The 23361-nt window shown below is 41.3% G+C and overlaps 1 protein-coding gene and 1 non-coding gene across 6 annotated transcripts in view; both read right to left on the bottom strand.

Moving 5' to 3' along the window:
• DIP2B (disco interacting protein 2 homolog B) overlaps window positions 1-23361 on the bottom strand; it is a 249703-nt gene that overhangs the window by 126274 nt on the left and 100068 nt on the right. For 4 of the 5 annotated variants that reach the window (XM_059082762.2, XM_067009273.1, XM_067009275.1 and 1 more), the window contains exon 2: window positions 2374-2445. The exons of the other annotated variant lie outside the window; for it this stretch is intronic. In XM_059082762.2, coding sequence (XP_058938745.1) covers window positions 2374-2445 — 72 coding nt within the window. The remainder of the gene's footprint in view (window positions 1-2373; window positions 2446-23361) is intronic. 5 annotated transcript variants of the gene reach the window in all.
• TRNAD-GUC (transfer RNA aspartic acid (anticodon GUC)) lies at window positions 273-344 on the bottom strand. Its single transcript has one exon. It is a non-coding gene; the product is annotated as a tRNA-Asp (tRNA).

Raw genomic sequence — 23361 nt, 5'->3', positions numbered from 1 at the left:
CTAGGAGCAACATGAAGAGAGGAGTAAGAAAATGAGGAGAGTGTTTCAAGAGGTAGAGGGGCGAAGAGTACTGAGATATCACTTATGGCAGCTTCAGGAGGGACTGGAATGGGCTGGGAAGCGAGAAGGTGTTGAGAAAACAGGGATAGTAAATATAGACAGTTCTCAGCAATCTGATCATAAAGGGGAGACAGACAGGGTAGAGATGGAAGTGGTTGACAAGGGAGGATTTTTTTTTTTTTGGCCATGCCACACAGCTTGCAGGATCTTAGTTCCCTGACCAGGGATTGAACCTGGGTCCTGGCAGTGACAGCGCCGAGTCCTAACCACTGGACCACCAGGGAATTCCCAAGGAAGGATTTTTTTTAAAAAGAACAGTAATGAGTATGATGAACTGCTGGGGGAATAATCTGGTTGAGAGGGAGACAGTGACAGTACAAGAGAGACAGGGAGCTGACTGCAGTGGCATACCGAGGGGGCAGTGCAGCTGTCCGCCTCAGTGGGAGGAGATTTTACTACTTACAGCATTTAGAATTGCTATCCACGGTGACAAGAAAAAGCAGACCAACTTTTTGTTGGTTTTATTACTGCTTTTAAAATTTCTACAGATACTGCACCCCTCACTGCTTGCACAGGGGTGGCCACCCCCACGACCCTGTCCTTGGTGTCACGGGATGATAGTATAAGGTTTCTGAAAAGGGAGGAGGAGATGGGATCAAAAGCCCAGGTGAAAGGACTGCCCTTGGCTAGGAGGGACAGATCACCTCTTCAACCAGAAGGGAGGAGGTAATAAACATGATGGGCACAGATGTGGTGAGTTTGAAGTCGAATAGCAGGAAGCAGAAGGAGCTGCCATCAAATGGCTTCTACTTCCCCCATGAGGTCACATGCAAGACCATCCCTACTGTGAGATGCTATGTCACATTCTCTTGGCCTGCTGCAACTAAATGTCTGCTTCGTCATGTCCATTCTTACTAAGCAACCTTCTATGTGTGATCAAGCTCCTCTCCTAGGCCTGCCCGTGGGGCAAGAATGTGCCGACCACACAGACTTGACTGTGTCTCAGTGGTTTCTCATAGTAAATTGATAAACTGGTTTTTGAACATGATTTGGTTTCTTTGTAGCCTGACAACAGATAAGAGACAGATCATGGTCCTTTTTATAGTTACATTCCTTACTGAGCTATTTTCTCAGGATCTGATTGCTTTTGCACAAAGTGACTACAGGAAAGCTCTGGGCCTACAGAGGCATGGACCAGATCCATAATTAAGCAGCCAATCAGAGGACTCCCCTTGTCTGTCATGCCTTGCTCAGCAAAAGCTGGCTTTTCATTAGCTGTCACTGGCCTGATTTCCACCTCTTTTCTCTCAATTCATTTCTACATCCATCTGTTCATTAAGATATTTTAAACTGGCTATCAATGAATTGACCTACTAGTTTTTGCAGGGAGGAATTTCCAAGAATAATGCAGGAAATAAAACAAGGACTTCAGTGAAATCTATTGGTATACCACCATTACTCATTTATTTATTCCATTACCCATTCAACAAATATTTACAGACTATAAACCTTGTGCAAGGCTTGATATTGGAACCATGGGCGATCCAAAGTCCTCAAGGGATTATAATCCAGAAATAAAAGCAATTATTAGTTCCACAAAACACAGTCTTGTGGAAATGGACTCTGATTGCAGGGGGAAATTAGAAATAAAGAAAAAACTCTTTATAGTAAAAGTGATTAAATAGAAACAGGCTATCAAAGGAAATCCTGGAGGCTGAGTAACTTTAAAAATATGATGACTTAGAAACAGACAGCCTTGCCTAGAGGCAAAGGTTCCAGCAACCCGCCTGGAATTAAGCACAGAAGTGACTCAGAACTTTCTGATATATAAAGAACACGCCAGTCTCTTTGCAGAAGGAATAAGTCAGGCTGTGAAATAGTTTAAAAGTTTATTTAGGGTTCTTACCCCCAAATGCTCAGGGACTGCAATCCTTGGGTTGCCTTGTAATACTAAATCTGTCCCTCCTTGTGATCTTTGCCCCACTTGCTCCTCTCCATTACAGTTCATGATCAGGCATTAATAAGATGCAGTTTTTCCATGACCTGGAATTTTCTGCCATTGAATCATGTCGGCTACGCATAGACACACTACCACCCAAGTTCTGTATAAATGATTTGATGACTTTGGGTATTTTAAAAGTGCCTACCACACAGCAGATGCTCAATTAAGATTCATTCCTTCCTTTCCTTCCTTCCTTCTGTTTTTTCTCTTCCCTGGTGAGGGAGGGAAAAAACAGGAACCAACAAAAAAGACAGATCTCCTGTAAGACAGCATTCTTACTGAAAAGGTTTAAACCACTTCTCATTGCCTACCTTGTGCCTGCGGGATGTAAGGAGACAGGAGTTTTGACCTTTTCTTTTCATATCCCTTCTGTGTGATGTCCCCTAAAATAGCAAGAACAGAAACAGGTTATGCATTATTCTTACTGTGTGGTTGTTCACTGTAGAAATAAAATTAATTACAGAGTGTTACAGAATTACTACATAGAGAGTAGGAAAAAAATGTATAGTTCTTTGCCAAGGATTTTGCTATGTGTGATTTCCCACAGAATTGGAGCTGACTTCTTGTGGAAAATTGCAGGGCTTGTCCCTACACCAATCTAGCAGAGCAGTATGCTGCATTCCATGTCAGAGATTCCCAAGTTCCTAGTCACCCTTGTTTCCGTGGTATTTAAGATATACCAAAATGGAACGTGGCAAGGCTGGCAGACTAATGAACTTCTCTCCAAGGTTTTAGTTTGACCAAATGAATGCAATTGACTTGGGAGGTATTCAATTACATTGCTCTACAGAACCACAGGAAAATCAAAAGTCCAGTTAAGGGGAGAAGTCAAGGTTCACGCACTGGGATAGGATTTTTTTTTTTTTTTTTTTTTTTTTTTCCAGTACGCAGGCCTCTTACTGTTGTGGCTTCTCCCATTGCGGAGCACAAGCTCCAGATGCGCAGGCTCAGCAGCCGTGGCTCACGGGCCCAGCCGCTCTGCGGCATGTGGGATCTTCCCGGACTGGGGCACGAACCCGTGTCTCCTGCATCGGCAGGCGGACTCTCAACCACTGTGCCACCAGGGAAGCCCTGGGATGGGATTTTTGAAATGCCCTTTTACATCCTAGGATCTGTGCAGGAACTTGGAGCTGGAATTCCCATATCCTCTCCACTTGGCTCACTGGTTTGTATTATTTCTATTCATGTATGTCTTTTTCACAAGGTTAAATGAAAAAGTACATATACAGTAAATGCAATAAGGATAAAACTGATTAATAGAGGAGAAAGTATGTGGCTGAAGAGTTCAAGAAATATGCTTGGTCCTAAAGAAAGGGTAGAAAATGGATGAGCAGAGAGCAGGGTTAACAGGACCAGGAAATGCAGCAGTGGAACAAAGGGACATTTAAGGGACAGTGAGTAATTCAAAGTTGGGGGAATAAATATATCTGGTGAATAAATATATGTGGTGGGGAGAAAAAAGCCTATTCTCATGGATACAGAGATTTGAAATCATGGGTGATGAACGTTAGATGTGTTGGCCTCAGCATCTGACTGATGGAGCAGATGGGGGAGAGGCAGTGGAGCTCACTGAAGGGCTTAAGCAGGGGAGTAACACTTGCATATCACAGAGTGCAGCAAGTTTACTCTTCCTGAGGAGCATGGAACCAAGGGTAAAAGCCAGAGAGGCTAGTTTTTGCCCCAGTGCTACTACAGTGATCTGGGCTGGTTACTAGTAGCTTAAATTAAAAATAGAGGTGGAAGGGATGAAAAGAAGTGAATGGATTAAGAGAGACGTTAGGGAGGAAGACGAGATAGGATTTGATGACTGGTTCAGCGTAGGATGGAGGTTTTTGGCTTGAGCAACCAGGCAGATGGTCATGATATTCTCTGACAGAGAAATACAGCAAGAAGTGCAGGTTTGGTGGGTTGCAGAAGATGAGAGTTGAGCTTAGGAAAGGGCTATGAGACACACAGGAGGAGATATCTAATCAACAGTTGGCTACATGAATCTAGAACTTCAGAAAGAGATACTGATTTGGCACCACCAGGATATAGTTGAAAAATAAATCGATACAATCTCTGGAATAATTTGGCAATTTCTATCAAAATTCTGATTCACCAACTGCACTTCTAGGAATTTATTCAACAATAAAATTCACAGAGGTGCACAAAAATCAATATAAGAATATTCTCTGACCCATTCTTTGTCATGGAAAAAGTGGAAGGACTCTAGATGCTTACATTATAGACCATCTGTATCAGTGGCTTTCAACTAGGAATGACTTTGCCCTCCAGTGGACAACTGATGACCTCTGGAGACATTTTTGTCACAACTAGAGGAAGGGATGCTACTAGCATCTAAAAGATAGAGGCCAGGATGCTGCTAAGCATCCTACAATGCACAGGACAGGCCCACGACAAAGAATTAAGCAGTCTAAAATGTCAGTAGTGTTGAGGACAAGAAACCCTGATCCACATAATATTATGCAGGTATTCCAAATGTACTGGCACAGGAAGCTCTCTAAAATATATTAAGGGGGGGCTTCCCTGGTGGCACAGTGGTTGAGACTCCACACTCCCAATGCAGGAGGCCCGGGTTCTATCTCTGGTCAGGGAACTTGATCCCACATGTACCCTGTGGCTAAGAGTTCACATGCCACAACTAAGGAGCCGACGAGCCGCAACTAGGGAGCCCACCTGCTGCAACTAAGGAGCCCATGTGCCACAACTAAGAAGCCCGTGTTAAGGAGCCCACGTGCTGCAACTGGGGAACCGGCAAGCCACAACTGAGACCTGGCGCAACCAAATAAATAAATAAATAAAAATATTAAAGAACTTAAAAAATATATATATATTAATGGTAAAAGGCAAGTTGCAGAACACTAGGTAAAATAGGAACTAATATTGTAAAAAAAAAAAAAGGTGATAGAAATGTTTGCATATATAAAGAAAATAGTCTAGAAGGCTATATATATACACATATTAAACGTTTATCCTTGGGGGAATGAGATTATGGGGGATTTTCATTTGTTTTCTATACTTTAACAGAGTTTGATTTAAAAAAAATCCTGAACGACTTGTATAATCTCAACCATAAAGTTTTTTTCGTTAAGAATGAATAGTTCTGTAGATATATATTAGTTAACAAAATAAGACGGTCAAATTATATAACAGGGAAAAAGGCAAGATACTAAACAGTTTACACAGTATATTCACAGTTTACACAGTATATACAATTTCTGGAATAACAACATTTTTATACATACATGTATATGCATAGAAAAAATTCTGGATTTTCATACACCAAAATATTGAGTGGTTAGTTATGGCCTACAAGATTATGGATTGGTTTTAGCTTCTTTTCAGTTTTGCTTGCCTGTATTTTGTAAGTTTTCTACAATGAGCATCCATTACTTCAAGAAACAAACATTTAAAAACTGCAATCATGACTACTTACTAGACTGTACAAATTTAATCACAATGGCCCTTCATCCCTGTTTTCCTAGTGAAGTAAGAGAAACCCACAGTGCATTTTTGGAAATAAAAACCAAGCCTTGTCAAATTAGCAAACTGCAGAGTTTAGGTAATCTCTAACAACAAACAAAACTAATAGAGATGTGGAAGCCTACCAAGGAAACATTCCTGAGACACAGGAAATCATGTCTTTCGTTGCAAAAAGAAACAAGCATTCTCCTGTCCCATTCCCCACTCACAAACTCTCCTACCTCCACCACACACGCGCGCGCACACATGCCACTCCCTGAAGAGCACAAAGACCACTTCTGCTGGCTCAGAACACATCTGATAAAGTGAAAGGCCTTTAAAAGCTTTCTTCAGTGTTTAGAGTATCAACCATTCACTGTCAAGTAAATGATCGTGGGACAAACTGCTAGACTTGGTATCTCGGACATTACTCAACTACCAACCATCTCGGGTTTTGAAAAAGGTCAATAAAGAGAGTCTGATTCAGCCAGGCCAATTAGCTCCATTTGTTCCATAAACGAGCAAAGACGCTGAAGAGCCCTAGGAGAAGATGCGCTGCAAAGAGAAGTGAGGACTATGGTGATATAACTTACAAATGCCCCCGCCCTCTTCTCTGAGCACAAGACCCTGCTCAAAAGTCACCTCCTCTGTGACACCTGCCACCACTTGTCAGTCACTTCCTCCTGGCGCCCCTACAACGCTGCAAGCACTTCGGTGATAGCATTCAGCACATCACTGGTATTTTAATTATTTGTTTACACATCTACGTCCCTACTAGACTGTGCACTTGAGGGCAGGGCCTGTGTCTTGTTCATCTCTGTAGCCTGCCTACAGCCTGGCACAATAGACACTTATTGAACGAGTGACTGAATGAATTGGTAAAATGAAGGCAGTGAAAGAACAATAAATCAACGAGACACATGTGCTTGGGTGGAAAACTGGAAATGGGAGAATGAGTGGGGGAATGGGTCTTTACATTAGCAGGGGCTGAAACGCCCAGCGAGAGAAATTTAGTGAACCAAAAGTTTACGGAAATTCGACAGCTAGACCTCGAAGGTGGCCAGAAAAGCAAGAGAGGAATAGTACATAAATCACTGGGCACTCAAATCGGAAGGAACTCCCACCAGATAGCGAGGTATCCCTTAGTCAGAGAGCAAGACCAGACAGAAGGAATTCAGTTATCCCACATAACTAAATTTGTTATCCACATTTCTGTCATTGCCTCCTACAGTCTGTGCTCTTATCACTCTTACCACCTGTAGTTAAGCAGTTTTTGCTGCACTAAAGCAATGCTTTCTAAACTGGCCCAATTTTTAAGAATCACCCGAGGAACTTGTAAAAATACAAATTCCCAGGCCCCTCCCATGAAGATGCCGATCCACTAAGTTTGGATTAAGATTCAGATACTTGTGTTTCTAAAAAGTTCCTTCCAATGACTCTCAAAATTCAGGAAGTTTGGAAATCGCTGCACTAAAGGATCCTGTCTGGAGTGTGCTGGACAGTTCTGCTGACTTAACGTGAGGAGGGTGCGTGAGAAGGTTGTCTCGGCGACACGGCCTCCAGGGAGCCTCGGGAGCTCACAGACACTAAGTCACACCACAGGCATTCTTACTCACAACAGATTTTTTGCCGTCTGGCATATAAAACAAAAAGGAGTGCCGTAACTATACCTGTATAAAATTTGCATTAAAATGGCATAGAGCTGAGTTAAACCTGTTGTTCAAGTTTTTTGAGAAGTAAACAAATACAGGGAGGATTAGCCTTCCCCTCCCACTACGGTAATGTATTTCTTCACCCACTTAGTGAACACTTAGAAGAGTAGCCACTTCCAGGGGTCTGCAGCACCCAGCAGGTGTGAAGGTGCCTGGCCTGATGAGGCAGGGACCCAAGAGACCAGCCCGGAGCAGTCGGAGACCCACGTGACCCAAGACTGTCTAGATGCTTCAGCACCACCACAATCTTGAAGAGCCACACCAGACCTATGGAGAGATGGGTGTGGGGGGCAGAACGGAAAGGAAGCGTGTTCCCAACTTCTCTCCTCGCCACCTGGGATCAATGAAAGTGGCTTGGCTCAGGCAGCCCGCAACTCATCTCCCACCAAACTGACAGAGCGCCTGGGAGGAGGTGGGTGTAAGCCTGCCAGCCAACCCAGCCTCTTAAAGGTCAATGATGATAGGAGGAATAGTCCCACAAGTCAGTTAGCAGTTCGGGGAGTATATGTTTACACTGGAGGAGTGGCACCATGCTGTGGTTCAGAACCTAAGAGCTAGACACAGCTGCACCTGGAGCACAGCCTTATCACTTCCTGGCTATCTGACTCTAGACAAATTCCACTTAACCTCTTAATAAGTCTCGGTTTCCATGTCTGCAAAATGGGGAACAATAATATCTACATTGCAAGGTTTTTATTTGTGATTAAAAGTACTTGGTGTGGGGACTTCCCTGGGGCACAGTGGTTAAGAATCCACCTCCCAATGCAGGGGACATGGGTTCAAGCCCTGGCCCGGGAAGATCCCACATGCCGTGGAGCAACTAAGCCCATGCGCCACAACTACTGAGCCTGCGTGCTGCAACTACTGAAGCCCGTGCGCCTAGAGCCCGTGCTCTGCAACAAGAGAAGCCACTGCAATGAGAAGCCCACGCACCACAACAAAGAGTAGCCCCTGCTCGCCGCAAGTCAAGAAAGCCTGCACGCAGCAACAAAGACCCAACGTAGCCAAAAATAAATAAATAAAATAAATAAATTTTTAAAATTAAAAATATAAAAATAAAAGTACTTAGTGTGGGCTCTGGGATATCAAAAGTTCCAATAGCCATAAACATTTACTGAAAGCCTACCCTACTGGCTGGGTGGGGCAAGGGCAGGCAACTATGTTCAGAGAGAAGAGACAAGGCAAACAGCATCACTAATACTCCACAATGAAGCGCCATGGAGGGACGCACGCCAACTGCAGCGTGGGGCCCAGAAGGAAGTGTCGTGCTCTCCACTTGGGTACCAAAAGAAAGCTCTACAGAGTGGTGACGTTGGTTTGGGTCTGGCCTTTCTAATATCAGAGGTATGACATGAACTCCTCATGACGCAGTCACTTAGTGCCTTACTAGTTTTCCTCTGCTGTGTGGGTATGGCCATCTTTGGCAGTTCCTTTATGATTCTCATCTCCCAGAGAGAAGTAGGGCAATGTTAAGTAATTCTCACAGATGACCTTGTGCAGCACCCTGAGCAATTAGGTGCTAAATAAACACAGGGTTCGGGAAATCCTGGAGGGTCACCAAGTCGGATGTTAAGTATGGTGTTGTTGGACAAGGCTTACAGCTTGTTGAGAGCAAGGATTACAGCTCTAGCCATAAACTCTTTCTGCTCCAAAGGAAATAAAAAGGTATGTGCCACTGCAGCTCTGCCTCAAAGTCACACCTATTCAGTCAGAGGGGGCAATGGCTGGGGGGATTTGGAAGATGCCACAAAAAAACATTTTTGAGCACTGAATGGATGACACAGAGTGTTAAGCAAAGATGAATAAAATAGTATCCATGTCTTCAAGAAGTTTCAGGTCTAAAAAAATAACTACAATAAAAGTGACAAGTGCTACATTAGAGATTATGTACAAAGTCTTATGTAAGTATGAAGGAAATAACAGTGATAAAAGATAATTATAATATTCAGTAAGAATAAATAAGTAAACAACAACAACACTTATCAAGGGCTTACTTATGTATCAGTCTCTGTTGAAGTGCCTCACAGCAGTCTTATCAGGTGATATTATCATCATTCCCATGTTATAGGATGAGGATAGTGAGGCACAGGAAGTTTAAGCAACTTGCCCACAGTCATACCTAGTAAGTGCTATGATCAAGAACTGAACCCAGGCAGACCTGTCTCCAGGGCGTCTCCTCTTAAACACTACACTACATTCATTTTCAGAGAGAAGCTCCAAATTCAGCTTGAGAAACATTGGGAAGACTTCACAGAAGTTGCCCTTGGGTTGGGTCTTGAAGGATGAGTGTCAGGAGAGACACTGAGGGTGAAGACACTATTTCTCAAACCCTCAGCTGTGAAAGAGAGTGGCATGCTTGGAGCAACAGGCGGACATGAAAGCTGTAAATTCAATCTCCCACGAACAGGGCAGGTCACTGGCCTGACCGCTGCTCCTGCAGGTCCAGCCAAAGGGGAGCAATCAACATGGGATCCTCAGAGGTTTGAAGTTTAGGGCTTATATCATCTCATGGGTCATCAATTTACTTCCCTCTTCATTAAATGTCTCTATATAATGCAGCCATTATATAACCATTCTAGATTTTCAAAATATTCTGACAACAATTCATTTAATCTGCCAAAAATTCCTCTTCAATAAACAGAAAAGGCATGACCTTTATGACAGAACAAGAAACTGAGACATGAAAAGATAAATATCTTTTTTAAGAATACATGGCTAGACTAGAATCTGGGTCTTTGGTCTTTTCTTATTGTTCTTTGTCCATTGTTCATTTGTAAGTGGCCCCCAAATCAGACACAATAAAAGTATAAAACTAAACTATTGTTCATAAAATGAACAGCATGGGATAAACAATTTTTATGACTCACCCCAAAATACAGATAACTCTCAAGAAGGCATTAAACACCAGCAGCACCACCACTACCACCCTGCCTGCAACAGGGCTCTGGGTGAATTGTCTCTTTTAGCTATTTTTTAAATGAGACAGCCAACTGTAGAAAAGGTCCAAGTGCATTAAAAAAAAAAGGTCAGCAAGAAGTGATTACACATCATTACTAAATACTCAGCTAAGGGAGAATGTGGCCTCTCTGTTTTGTTAAGGAGTAATTAGGAGGGAAAGAAATGAGAGACTGAGAAGAAAAAGTTCCAGAATCATCACCTTCAAATCTATACCTGTAACTAAATCCTATTCTATCCTCTACACGTAAATGTTAGACCAGGAAGGTGGGACATGTTGGCTATGACTGGAGATGGGGAGTAGGACTGGGGTTTATGGCTATTCGTATGTTAGGAATATAAATACACACATAGAGATAAAGAGCCAAAATATAGCTGAGAATGTGAATGGGGTCAATCTTAGCAAAACTGAAAAGGGCAGAGGATTTGGATCATATCCAGGAGACACGGGCTAGAAGACAAAGAAAGTTATTTATCATTAAATTTTACCATGTTCTCCTTACAATGACAATTCCATTCAGTGAATTCCATGTACCAGCCACGGATCCTCCAAATATCCTCCTTCCAGAGGTGATATATAAAGGTTCACAAACATACAAAATAAAGGCTCATCATCACAGAAAACAATGGCCTTACCCCTTAAGCCAGATATACAGGCATTCTGGCCTTTGTCTTTTCCTACCTATTTTTCTTCCCTTATCTGAACTAAAAGTTGCCAAGAGGACTCCAAAGAATTTGAAACCTTGAATTACTTTAAAAACTCTCTGAAGTTTCTTTCTGTACATAGATAGGACTAATCTTATGTTGAAAGGAGGGTGAAAAGATACAATATTTTCATAGTCTAGCAGAAGTACACCTCTGTTAAAATACTTCAATCTGCTGAAAGATGAGAATTTTTACTTTATCTAATTTTTTCTTTTGGTAAAAATCAGTGATTCTAAAGTATTCAACTGGCAGCCTATACAAGCTACGGTCTTCTTTTAACTTTGCTAATCTTACAAAAGATTTTCAAGAAAATTTAACTTCAAGACATTCAAATTTCCATTCTCTGTAGATGTCCTCTCACCTCATTTAGGACAATAACTAGACATTTTCCACATCAAGAACTTGAGAGTAAGCCCAGACTGCTTTCTCCCAAAACTCAAATCATAGAATTGCTTTGGCTGCACCGTTCTGTTTTCTAAGTCAAATATATATGAATTCTTACAGATGGTATTCCACCTAAGGCACCAAGCAAGTTCAAACGAATAAAAATCAACAGAGTAAAACACTTGAAACACACAGAGAAACCAAACTCTAAGTCCACTACATCACCAGGCAGCTGGCTAAACTAATTTATCTAATGTAAAAGGTATGTTCATGTGTCCATTAGAAAACCTATGTCTGCAAATAAGAGATCTGCTATACAAATGACCTGAATGTTTAACCAGGACAGGAGGAATCCCTGAGATGGTTCAGCCAGTAGAAAAAGCACAGGGTTTAGCATCAGGCAGACCTGGACCTGGGTTTGGACCCTCAGTCTGCCATTTACTGGCTCCTGGACAAGTTACTGAACAACTCTGCCTCAGTTTTTTTTTTTTTTTTTTTTGATTTTTTTTTTTTTTTTTGGTACATGGGCCTCTCACTGTTGTGGCCTCTTCTGTTGCGGAGCACAGGCTCCGGACTCACAGGTTCAGCAGCCACAGCTCACGGGCCCAGCCGCTCCGCCGCATGTGGGATCTTCCCGGACTGGGGCACGAACCCGTGTCCCCTGCATCGGCAGGCGGATTCTCAACCACTGTGCCACCAGGGAAGCCCTTATGATGAGTCTTGAATGAGAGAATACATACAAAAGTTCCTGGCACGTAGCACACATTCGACTAGTTGTATTTGACACCACCCCAGCCCCAGTCCCACCCTTAAGTCCTAAGATCAACTTTATCCTTAAAAGGGTTATTTAGAAAATTCTGGGTTGGTAGGTTCTCTTTAAAAAAAAAAAAAAAAAAAATTTAAAAGACGAGAGAGTGCATTGTCTCTAAAGACACATCATGGCACAGTTCTAGATCCTTAGCAGTAGGAGCCAGTGAAGTTAGTGACTTTGGGTGCTAAGAGTCTAAAAGAAGGAAAACATATCAAAGAGGAAGAACGAATATCTAAACCAGAAACTAGCAGATCAGTTCAAATAAATATATGTAAATGTCTGTAAATAAAACAGTGCCAGTATGCACAAAACAGGATTACATGCATCTGACTATGGATGTTGTAGTTTTAATTTAGGGCTAAAACTGCAAATGCCTCAGGTGGGCGGGGAATGGAAAATAAACAGAAAAAGGAAAAAAAAAGTAATTTTCTTTACAACTTCTTCTATTCTCTGATTTTTATCTTTAATTTTCCTCAGAAAATTAGAAAACCCTTTCTTACAAGGACAGCTAGGTATATTCAATTACTCTGCCTTTATTCTAGCATCTATCAGAATAATATTTTTAAACTAGGCAATATGTAATAACATCTATACCATTCATCAAATCTGAATTGAACAGTGCATGGTGCCAGGCATTCTCTGTCAATGGTGCAGATGAAATTAACAATGAATCGAAAATCTAAGTACGTCCTCTCGCAAGTACAGAAATAAAGTGAAAATTTTTAAACACAGGAAGAATTTTGTTGGTAGCCAGTTCATACTGCTCTGGAAACCAAAGATGCTCAGGGAAAAATATAAGCAGGGAGAATACCACCACTGTTGTAGTATGTGGATCACAAAATAAGCAACTTCAGGTTTCCCTGGTGGTGCAGTGGTTGAGAGTCCTCCTGCCGATGCAGGGGACACGGGTACGTGCCCCAGTCCGGGAAGATCCCACATGCCGTGGAGCGGCTGGGCCCGTGAGCCATGGCCGCTGAGCCTGCGCGTCCGGAGCCTGTGCAACGGGAGAGGCCACAACAGTGAGAGGCCCGCGTACCGCAAAACAAACAAACAAACAAAAATACGCAACTTGTTTGATCTCAGATTCCAGGTGTCAGAGACTTATGTTTCCTTCTCTGTCTTGCTCCAAACTAGGTCTCTGACCCTGGGCAAGCCACTATACTTCTCTGGGCCTCGGTTTCCATATCTGTAGAAATAAGGATCAAATGAGCTCTAAGGCTGCTTTTGGTCAATGTTTGATGAATGCCACTTGCCTGGCACTGCTATGTGTGACAAGGCAAAAACCAAGGGAAGGTATCCAGTAGGCAATAGGACAGATGAGCTCTGGGAAAGATATATACATTCTCTTCATCACTGTAGAAGGTGGGAGCTGAAAGCTTGGGTGTGAATGATATCATCAGAGGGAGTACAGTGTGAAAAGAGAAGAAGGCCAGAAAAGAAATACTAGAGAAAACTAACATTTAAAGAATGGGCAGAGGAAAAAGAGATGATACTGGGACACAGCAGGGAGACCAGGAGGGCACAGGGGGATGAAGGAGAGAAGAGGGAGAGGGAAAGTGAGAAGGAGATGATGAATAATGTACACTGTCACAAATGTAAAATCAGAATCGAAAAATACCGGCTAGATTTGGCAGCTAGATCACCAGTGGCCCAGTTAAGAACCGTTTTAAAGGAACTTGAGGAAGAAGACATTATTTACAGTACTAAAGCGTAGATAAGTGGTGATATGAGAGTAACAGATTTTTTTTTCAATATGTTTTGTTATAAAGTGAACAAGATATGGGGCAGTATCTACAGAAGGCTACAGAGTCAAGGAGAATGAGTCTTCTTTTCCTTCTCTTGAAGATGGACAAATTTATGTATTATAGAGAAAGAGCTATTAGAAAGAGGGTGAAACACTGATTCAACCAACAAAAACTAAGAACTTGCTACCTGTAAAGCACTACTTTAGAGGTACAGAACAGAAGAGGATGGACTTGGTCCCAACATTCATAGTCATGGTCATGAGTTTTCCAGCACAGAGATATCCTTATAATGACAGTCATATAATGAATGACTTAAATACAAGTTTGATAAGGGCTGCACAGAAGTTGTCCAGGGGCTGAGAGGGCTCTGACAGACGTCAGCAGGCACGTTGCTCAGCGCAAACCTGCAGGCAGGTTCTGGGCAGCTAGCTGGGTAAGGCTGTTCTGAGGAAGTGGGTGACATTTAAGCTGAGACCTAAAAAAAAAAATGAATACATTTAAATATTTTGAAAACGACTCAGGAGCTGGGGGCAGGGGCAGTGGGCCTGCAGTGGTGCTAAGCACATCCCCTGAGAAGACCCTGATGGTGACAGGTCTGGGAGGGAGCACAGCTGAAAGCCAGCGCCCCCAGTGGGGTGAGATGAGGTCGGGGAGGCAGCAGGGGCCCAGATCCTGCAGGGTCCTGGAGACCTTGCAAAGATTTAGGGATTTCATTATAAATGAGAGAGAAAGCCTTTGAAGGGCTTTAAGCAAGAGAGTAACATGATGAAACATAGCCAAGGAACAAGGTAACTGACAAGGGCTGAAGTTCCTGAAAAGATTAGAGGGAATATGATCCAGAGCTGGGGGTAGGGGTACCTCATGGGTCAACCTATGCTGGGAATGTGGTCTGTGTCCTTGATCTGTGAGTGCTTCCTGGGTGTGGAACCCTTTATCCTCAGCCCTTGGGCTGCCTGGCAGAGCTTAGAGAAGCTGGAAACCCTGGAGCAGTCACCTGAAGCAGGCAAACAGCCTTTTTAATCCCACTGTACTGAACAAATATTATCATTTTCTGTCTGTCAGGATGCATGAAAGATTGGAAGTGCTGTAGGACTTTAATGATATCCCTTTCTCGGAGAAAGGAGGTAAGGATGGATCAGGCAGTACAGTTGTTGAGGGAGCACTGGGGGCGGGGGTGGGATGGGGGGCAGAAGACAAAGGGACTCTGGTCAGATGACCTCTAAATTTCTTTCTGCGTAGAAATCAGAGTAAAGCTTTTTGATCTATTTTCCCCCCTACATTCATTTAGTACTTACCTCATGCCAGGTACCATTCATCAAAACATTCACCATGTAGGGACCTCCCTGGTAGCACAGTGGTTAAGACTCCATGCTCCCAATTCATGGGACCCAGGGTTGATCCCTGGCCAGGGAACTAGATCACACATGCATGCCGCAACTAAGAGTTTGCATGCCACAACTAAGGAGCCCGCCTGCTGCAACAAAAGGAGCCCATGTGCCGCAACTAAGGAGCCAGCAAGCCACAACTAAGGAGCCCACCTGTTACAACTAAGACCTGGCACAACCGAACAAATAAATAAATAAATAGACAAACATTCACATGTGTTAACTCATTTAATCTTCAAAACAATCCCATAAGTGATATTATTATTAGTCCCAGTTTTCAGGTGACAAAGGGAGGCACAGGGAGATTAAGTTACCTTCACAGGACACAATACTGTGAGAGAGCCGGCTTCAAACTAGACAGTCTGGGTCCAGGGTCCAAGCTCTTAACCACTACTCAACACTGCCTTGCTAAAGCTCTTTGCTGAGAGGGACCAAAGAGCTGGAAGAGAGGGTTTTGGTAAAGATATTAAGTTGCCACTATAAGAATAGGAGGTAAAACAGAAACTAACACACCATTGTAAAGCAATTATACTCCAATAAAGATGTTTAAAAAAAAAAAAAAGAATAGGAGGCACATGCTCTGAAGTTGATATAGTGTGTAGTCACAGCTCTGCCAGCTGTGTCTGAACAAAGTTAATCTCTCTAAGCCTCAATTTCCTCAACTATAAAACAAAGATAATAGAATATACACTTTGTGAGGATTAAAGCAATAATAGTGCAAAGTTCTTAGTTCCTACCACTTAATAACATCTGCTACTCTAACGGCAGAGGGGGTTAACTAAAGAAATGAGAGTGTGTCAGGCACTGATGAGAGTCCAGGGAGAGAGGAGAAAAGGAACTTTTAGTGGCACCAATTTCCAGTTTTGTGATTTTTCTCCAGTAACCCCTGGGAGAAGGCTGATGGTTTGAATAATTGAGAGCTGGGTTTTAACAAGAAAGGAGAATGGAAGGGAAGGAGGATGATGGGATCCAGGCTAGCAAGTATTTATTAACAATCAATAAATAATAAATACTCGTTGAATAAATGATTTGTAATACTGTCAACCTAATTTCTATAACTTTTTAAAGTTTCTATGGGAAAAGTACCCAATCCACCTTAAGACAGCAGAATACATCACCCTCCAGAAGAAATAGCAGGATTCCAAAAGGACAAGAGTACCGAAAGGAATTAGAGAAGGGAGATCAGGAAGATATATAAAGGTTCCCTGCTAGGCTCATTCTCCTTTCCCACCCTCCATACCTGTTTTTCATTTCTCACTTTGAACCTACTACAGACCAAAAACGATTAAAGACAAAAGCCATGAAAAAAGTGATAAGGAAGACTAAAGATTAGTTTATGTTGTAGAAGAAACCCTAAAAATTGAAATGTTCTTCAGCATTTCCTTCTAAAAGGCCTGGGGGGCAAGGGTAGAGTCTATAAATGAAGAGATAATTGCTGGTGCAGGGAGCAGCTTTGTGGGAATTGGTAGAAACTGAGAAGGGGATCAGGTCTGGTGAAAGAGTGACTGAGGGATGGGTTACTAGAGGAAGGGAGAGGATAAAGCTATCCGAAGAGGAAAAGGGAGTTCTTAAATGCAACAGGGTCCATCCATCCTGAATCAGACTTCCATAAAAGATGGCCAGATGGTGCTGCCAGATCCTCTTTACACCATGGCAAAATTTAAAATAACTAGCTGGTGGTCACAATTTTTAAAGATTAAATAAAAACAATCCACACCCCTCAATGCAGCCTCAGCAAAAAGAATAAATGTTAAATGTTAATAATACTCTCAGGAATAGAGGCTCCCTGAGCAAGGGTAGGGAAACAAGCAAAAAGAATAAAAATGATCTTGCAGCTACACAATTGGTAAAAGAAAGCTGCCAGTGGCTTTTCACTGGTCCAGGAGATGATATCTTTAGCAGGTAAAAAAAAAAAAGTAGAGTGAAAGAAGGAAATGGGATAAATGGCTCAAGGATTTTTACAAATGACTTGTAATTTTGTATACACCATTCGCCACTGTTTAGGAGCTGTAACTTTTGGTTTGGCTGACAAAGAATGGTTTCTTTCTTTCTGTAATGTGTGTATCTCTTGTTTCCCTGGAGATATTTAAATCTCCAATACCATAACTAAAAAATCTACTTCTTTCCCGCAGTTTCACTTGGAGAAAAAAACAACAACAAATTCCTTCCTAAAATAGCAAAGACAACAATGCGAGGAATAATACTTCAGAGTCTGAACAGATATTTCCTGTACTTCACTCTAGGTACTAATCACAATCAAAATTAGGAATTAAAAGGAAAAAAACACCACTACTGACACTTACCCTCAATAACAACAAAATACCCAGTACACCATTCTTGCCCTACCCTCATCACCCCCGCCAAAACAACAAGATACTGCTTGCTACATGTCTGAATATAATATTACAAAAATAAACTTTGAGAGCTGTCAATACTTGGAAATGTGAATATTAAGCAGGATAAACATTCATCATAATAACAGTAGTGTAAGTAATGAGAAAAGCTACTATTCTAGAATAAAGTTAGAGATAATCGAAAGTTGGATTTTTTCAATTAGTAGCTGTACACTTAGATTTTTTTTTAACTTTACTATTAAAATTCTTTCATTAAAAATATTTTGTCGAGACTTCCCTGGTGGCGCAGTGGTTAAGAATCCGCCTGCCAATGCAGGGGACACGGGTTTGAGCCCTGCTCCGGGAAGATCCCATATGCCGCGGAGCAACTAAGCCCATGCGCCACAACTACTGAGCCTGCGCTCTAGAGCCTGCGAGCCACAACTACTGAGCCCGTGTGCCACAACTACTGAAGCCCGCGCACCTAGAGCCTGTGCTCCGAAACAAGAGAAGCCACTGCAATGAGAAGCCCGCGCACTGCAACGAGGAGTAACCCCCGCTCGCTGCAACTAGAGAAACCCCACGCGCAGCAACAAAGACCCAACACAGCCAAAATAAATAAATTAATTAAAAAAATATATATATATTTTGTCATTGTGAATTTGAAATACTATTTCCTTATTACCTTTCCCATTTGAAGTAAGTGTTTTTGCAATGTAGTTTTTTCAGAATGCAATTTTCGTATTTTAACAGAACATGAAAGGTGAGGAAACAGTATAAAAAAACAAGTATAAAAGAAAGAAAAGCCAAGCAAGCAGTTTGTGTGCCAAGGAGTTTAAAGACAGACAAGTGCCCCCATCAACTCTTCTTTTCTTCTCCAGAAGAGAATTTTTACCTGGGTAAAACAACCCTCAGGATAAAAACCACATTTCGCAGTGCCCTCACAGCTAGGTGTGGTCAAATAACTTAAGTTCTGGCCAACGTGGTCCGGACAGAAAGAATGTGTGCAACTTCCAGGTCCTGCTCTTTAAGGGAAAAAGCACGTCCTCCCTTTTTCTCCCTTCCTGACAGCTGAAATGGGATTGTGGTGATAATTCATCTTGGACACGGGCTGACGGCCAGATCCAAGGACGGTGAAGTTCAGGATAGAAAGAACCCAGAGACCGACGACTTCATGGAGCAGAGTGGCCACACTAGTGCAGACTATTACATAACATAGAAATTAAATTCTACTGGGTTTAAATACCTGTTATTTGGTATCTCTGTTACATATAGTCAAACCCATATTTCAACAAATATATAGTAAATGAAGTGATTTCCAGTCTGTGGCAGCAAATAATTGCTGCTACTTGTGTCCCCACCAGAACCACAAACCATGGCACTAAAACTGTTAAAAGCTAATTTAAACTGTTACATAGGTGAGACATACCCTCATAAACTTCTCACTGTTAATCCTCTTGATAAATCTTTTTTCACAACCAGTTTTATGTAAATGTGATTTTGTTGCAGGCTGAATTCTTATAAAGTAAATCTGGTTTACTTATCTGAAATAAAAATATTTCATAGCAACTCTTTGCAAAATTATCTAAAAACACATATTAATAGTCTTGAACTGGGCTCATCAATACATTGTGCGTGTTAAATATTTCTGATAGATGCTGTTTCCATGAAAGGTTTTTAGCACAATCAGGATGGCATTTCTACACTGTGCTTATTTTTATTCTTAAAGTTAAAACAGCATTCATTTGATATGCTGAGCTCCCCATCAAAATATTACCTAAATAAACTCCCAGTTAAAAATAAACGCTTGAACACAAATTCCAATTACCAATTTGCCAACTGTTGAAGGACTACAGCCTGGAAATAAGCAAGCTGTTTGAGGAATGATGTTTTCAGACTAAGAGCTTGCTATACCAGAGCCACTAGTAATTCCAGGAAATTCTCTGAGCTTCAACAACAGCAACTCTGCTTTTACTGATAACACTCAATCATGCTTCAGTGTAAGACTGTGTTTGAACAAAAACCCCTCATCTTAGCCAAAAGATTTAAAAACTACCTAATATATAGCTAATAGACATAGAGCAATAAGCATATAGCTACTACTGAAAAAAAAGCTGTCAAGTAAAGGAAGAAAGATAAATCATTGGAAAGACCTGATTTGATGAAAAGAAGTAATGAAATTATCATTTAAAAAATTTTTTTTAATGTTTAAAATTTTTTGGCTATTCCATGTCTGTGTGATGCTCCAAAAATCAAAGAGATCTAGGTTGTAAGCCTAGCTCATCACTTATCAGTTTTGTCTCTTTGGACAAATTACTTAAGTTTCCTGGGTCCTTGTTTTTTCCATCTGTAAAATGAGGAAACTTGTACTTGTCTCACAGGACTGTTAACAGGATTGAGAATGTACACAAAGCTCCTAGCAGTGTGCTTAGTTTAGAGTAGACAATCAATAAATGTTACTTACCCTCTCCACCCACTCTGCCCCAGCCACCAAACATCAAAAATCTCAGAACAAATTTCAAATGAAAGGGTTCTATGTGGGTTGTATGCCTTTTTGCAATGAGTGATATTTACATTGGAGACCAGCTAAAAACACTTCCTTGGATGAAACCATACATTCACACAAAAATTTGTACATGCGTGTTGACAGCATTATTCACAATCAAAAAGTAGAAACAACTCAAATGTCCAACAACTGACAAATGGATAAACAAAACATGGTACGTCCAAACACAGAATATTATCCAGCAATAAAAAGGAATAAAGTACTGGTACATGTTACAACATGGATGAACCTTGAAAACATGTTAAGTGAAAGAAGCCAGTCACAAAAGACTGAATTTTGTATGATTCCATTTACATGAAATGTCCAGAAGAGTCAAATCCATAGAGATAGAAAGTAGAAAGGGTGGAGTGGATGGAAAGTGACAGCTGATGGGTATGGGGTTTCCTTTGGGGGTGATGAAAGTGTTTTAAAATTAGATTGTAATGATGGTTGCACAACACTGAACTTACTAAAAAACACTGAATTACATACTTTAAATGGGTAAATTATGTGGCATGTGAATTATACCTCAATGAAGCTTTTAAAAAACCTCATTGTGGGGCTTCCCTGGCAGTGCAGTGGTTAAGAATCCATCTGCCAATGCAGGGGACACGGGTTTGAGCCCTGGTCCGGGAAGATCCCACATGCCGCAGAGCAACTAAGCCCGTGCGCCACAACTACTGAGCCTGCGCTCTAAAGCCCACGAGCCACAACTACTGAAGCCCACGCGCCTAGAGCCCGTGCTCTGTAACAAAGAGAAGCCAACGCAATGAGAAGTCCGTGCACCACAATGAAAAGTAGCCCCCGCTCACCGCCACTAAAGAAAGCCCATGTGCAGCAACGAAGACCCAATGCAGCCAAAAATAAAATAAATTTTAAAAATAAATTAAAAAAATAAAAATAAACCATCTCATTGCATCTAAAATGTAATAAATCAAATCACAGCTATTCAAAATATACTATCATTGGGCTTCCCTGGTGGCGCAGTGGTTGAGAGTCCGCCTGCCGATGCAGGGGACACGGGTTCGTGCCCCGGTCCAGGAAGATCCCACGTGCTGTGGAGCGGTTAGGTCCGTGAGCCATGGCCGCTGAGCCTGCGAGTCTGGAGCCTGTGCCCCGCAACCGGAGAGGCCACAACAGTGAGAGGCCCGCGTACCGCAAAAAAAAAAAAAAAAAAAAAAAAAATATATATATATATATATAATCATCTAGAAAATAGACTACACTGGTGAGTATGTGTATATAAACCTCTAAGTCACTTTATAATGTCTTTAGCAGTTCATCATGTTTATTTCTTTCTACTCATTATATACAATGGATGCCTTATCTCCTGTGCACCTCAAATGATACCAGCTACGTACCATACTTGAGAAAACTGAGAAGAGCCACTCAGCTTAAATCTCTTGTGGAATTCTAATTGATATACATTCTTTTTAACAAATAGAACATTTATGAAAACTGACCACATACTAGACCATAAAGTAAGTTATAAACATGTCAAAGACCTGCTATCCTACAGACCACTTCATCTGTCAACAATACAATACAAATCAATAAAAGATAACTTTTTTAAAGGCTGGCTATAAAAAATAGTCTACTGTGCCATTTACTTGTATTATATACTGTGCATGTAATATATATATATACTGCCAATTGATAATGTTAGTTCATAAGGAAATGGGCTGAGGTTGGGTGTATGTTTGCATACTGCCGAACAGACCTCCTTGTTATATTTAACACGTTTCTCAAAAAATGTATATAATCAACCATATTTAAGAACATTTCGGAATTTGCTGTTTAAAGCATTCATGGAGTAAATCTTTTTGTACTATACATAATTATTGCCTAACTCATCTGCACTTAATTCTTTCAAAAGCTTATTCTGTATTTAGCAGAGAATTCAGTACACTATCACTATCTGGGTGAACACAATCCATCAGGAGCTTGCATGAGATGCAAAACAATGCAGAGAAAGGAATTTGGTGCTCTGGTCAGTGCCAAGGTCAACATTTCCCCAAAGTGTTCTTCTAATGCAGCAAGCCAAAGCCTGGAACCAGTCCATGGCTTTATCATTATTGTGGATTTATCCTTGAGCAGTTCCTGAGAAAAGACCTCCACTGGGTGTATCTTGGCAGAAAAATGGGTCCAAGCTTCAATCACTTCAGGTGACCAACTAGTTTAAAAATCTGAAAGACAGCCAATGATCTTCCTAATCACTAAAATGGCAAGCCAAGTCATAGCTCTGCCCTCTCCTTTCCAGGCTAATGTCACTGAACTACTTGAGCCTCTTTGGAACGACCCAATTCCCAACTGCTTGCTTTTTATTAGACTAGGCAGTCTTCAGATGAAGACAAAAGTAAGTGCTCATTTCTTGGACTGTGATGTTCTCTTCTCCTGGTTCCCCCACACTGCCTAGTCCTCTTTTCAGACCTGGACATATCAAAGGCAACACTATATTCTTTGCTAATTTATAAAAAGGCATGATCTTGTCAATCTTGTCTATTGCCTCTTTAAACTGACATCACTTGTTTATCTGCTTAAGAAAAATAGTTACTACAAATATTAAATACTGAATTTTAACTTAGATACCAATTATACTGCTGAATAATGTATGTATTAAATTACATAAACTTTGATAGTACTATACCATTTGTGAGTGTGCAAATTGCTGCTCTAGTTCTACCTCATTTCTTTCTACTAACAGATTCCTAGAAGGGAAGATGGAAACTACTTTAGAAACTAACATACAAGCTTTAAATTTGAAACATATGAACCTGCTCAAGGCCGACAAGGGGGATTTCCAGAACTCCAAAAGCTCCTTTGTGATCCAGCCCTGAGTGGCTAATAACAAGAGTGAGAGAACTTTTGCTCTCTGATCACAGGATCATTATGTTGACTTATATATATAATAGGATCAGTAACTGTGGAACCAGGAGAAGACAGAGCAGAAAACACAGGGGTGAAGATGGTGCCTAGAACAAAAATCATATGCAAACAGATCTGGGCTCTTTAAGAGACTAGGGATGAGACAGAGTAATATTTAAGTGCTAGAATAAAAGTAACAGGTTAAATAGGAAGCAAGGTGTAGTAAGAATGCACAGAAACATTACAAAGCCCAACAAAAACATCTTACTGTGAGGCAATGTGGCATATTGGTTAGTGCCCCAAATCTGGAGCCAGATGCTTGGGTTTAATTCTTGGCTAAGATGTAAAAACCCAATGTATAAATCATAAGATATATAAAACATGAAAAGCAAAC

This window comes from Kogia breviceps, chromosome 12, assembly GCF_026419965.1.
Source record: "Kogia breviceps isolate mKogBre1 chromosome 12, mKogBre1 haplotype 1, whole genome shotgun sequence".
NCBI classification, from domain to species: Eukaryota; Metazoa; Chordata; class Mammalia; order Artiodactyla; family Physeteridae; genus Kogia; species Kogia breviceps.
Note: the sequence above shows the minus strand (reverse complement) of the source record. Positions and strands in the feature narration are given on the sequence as shown.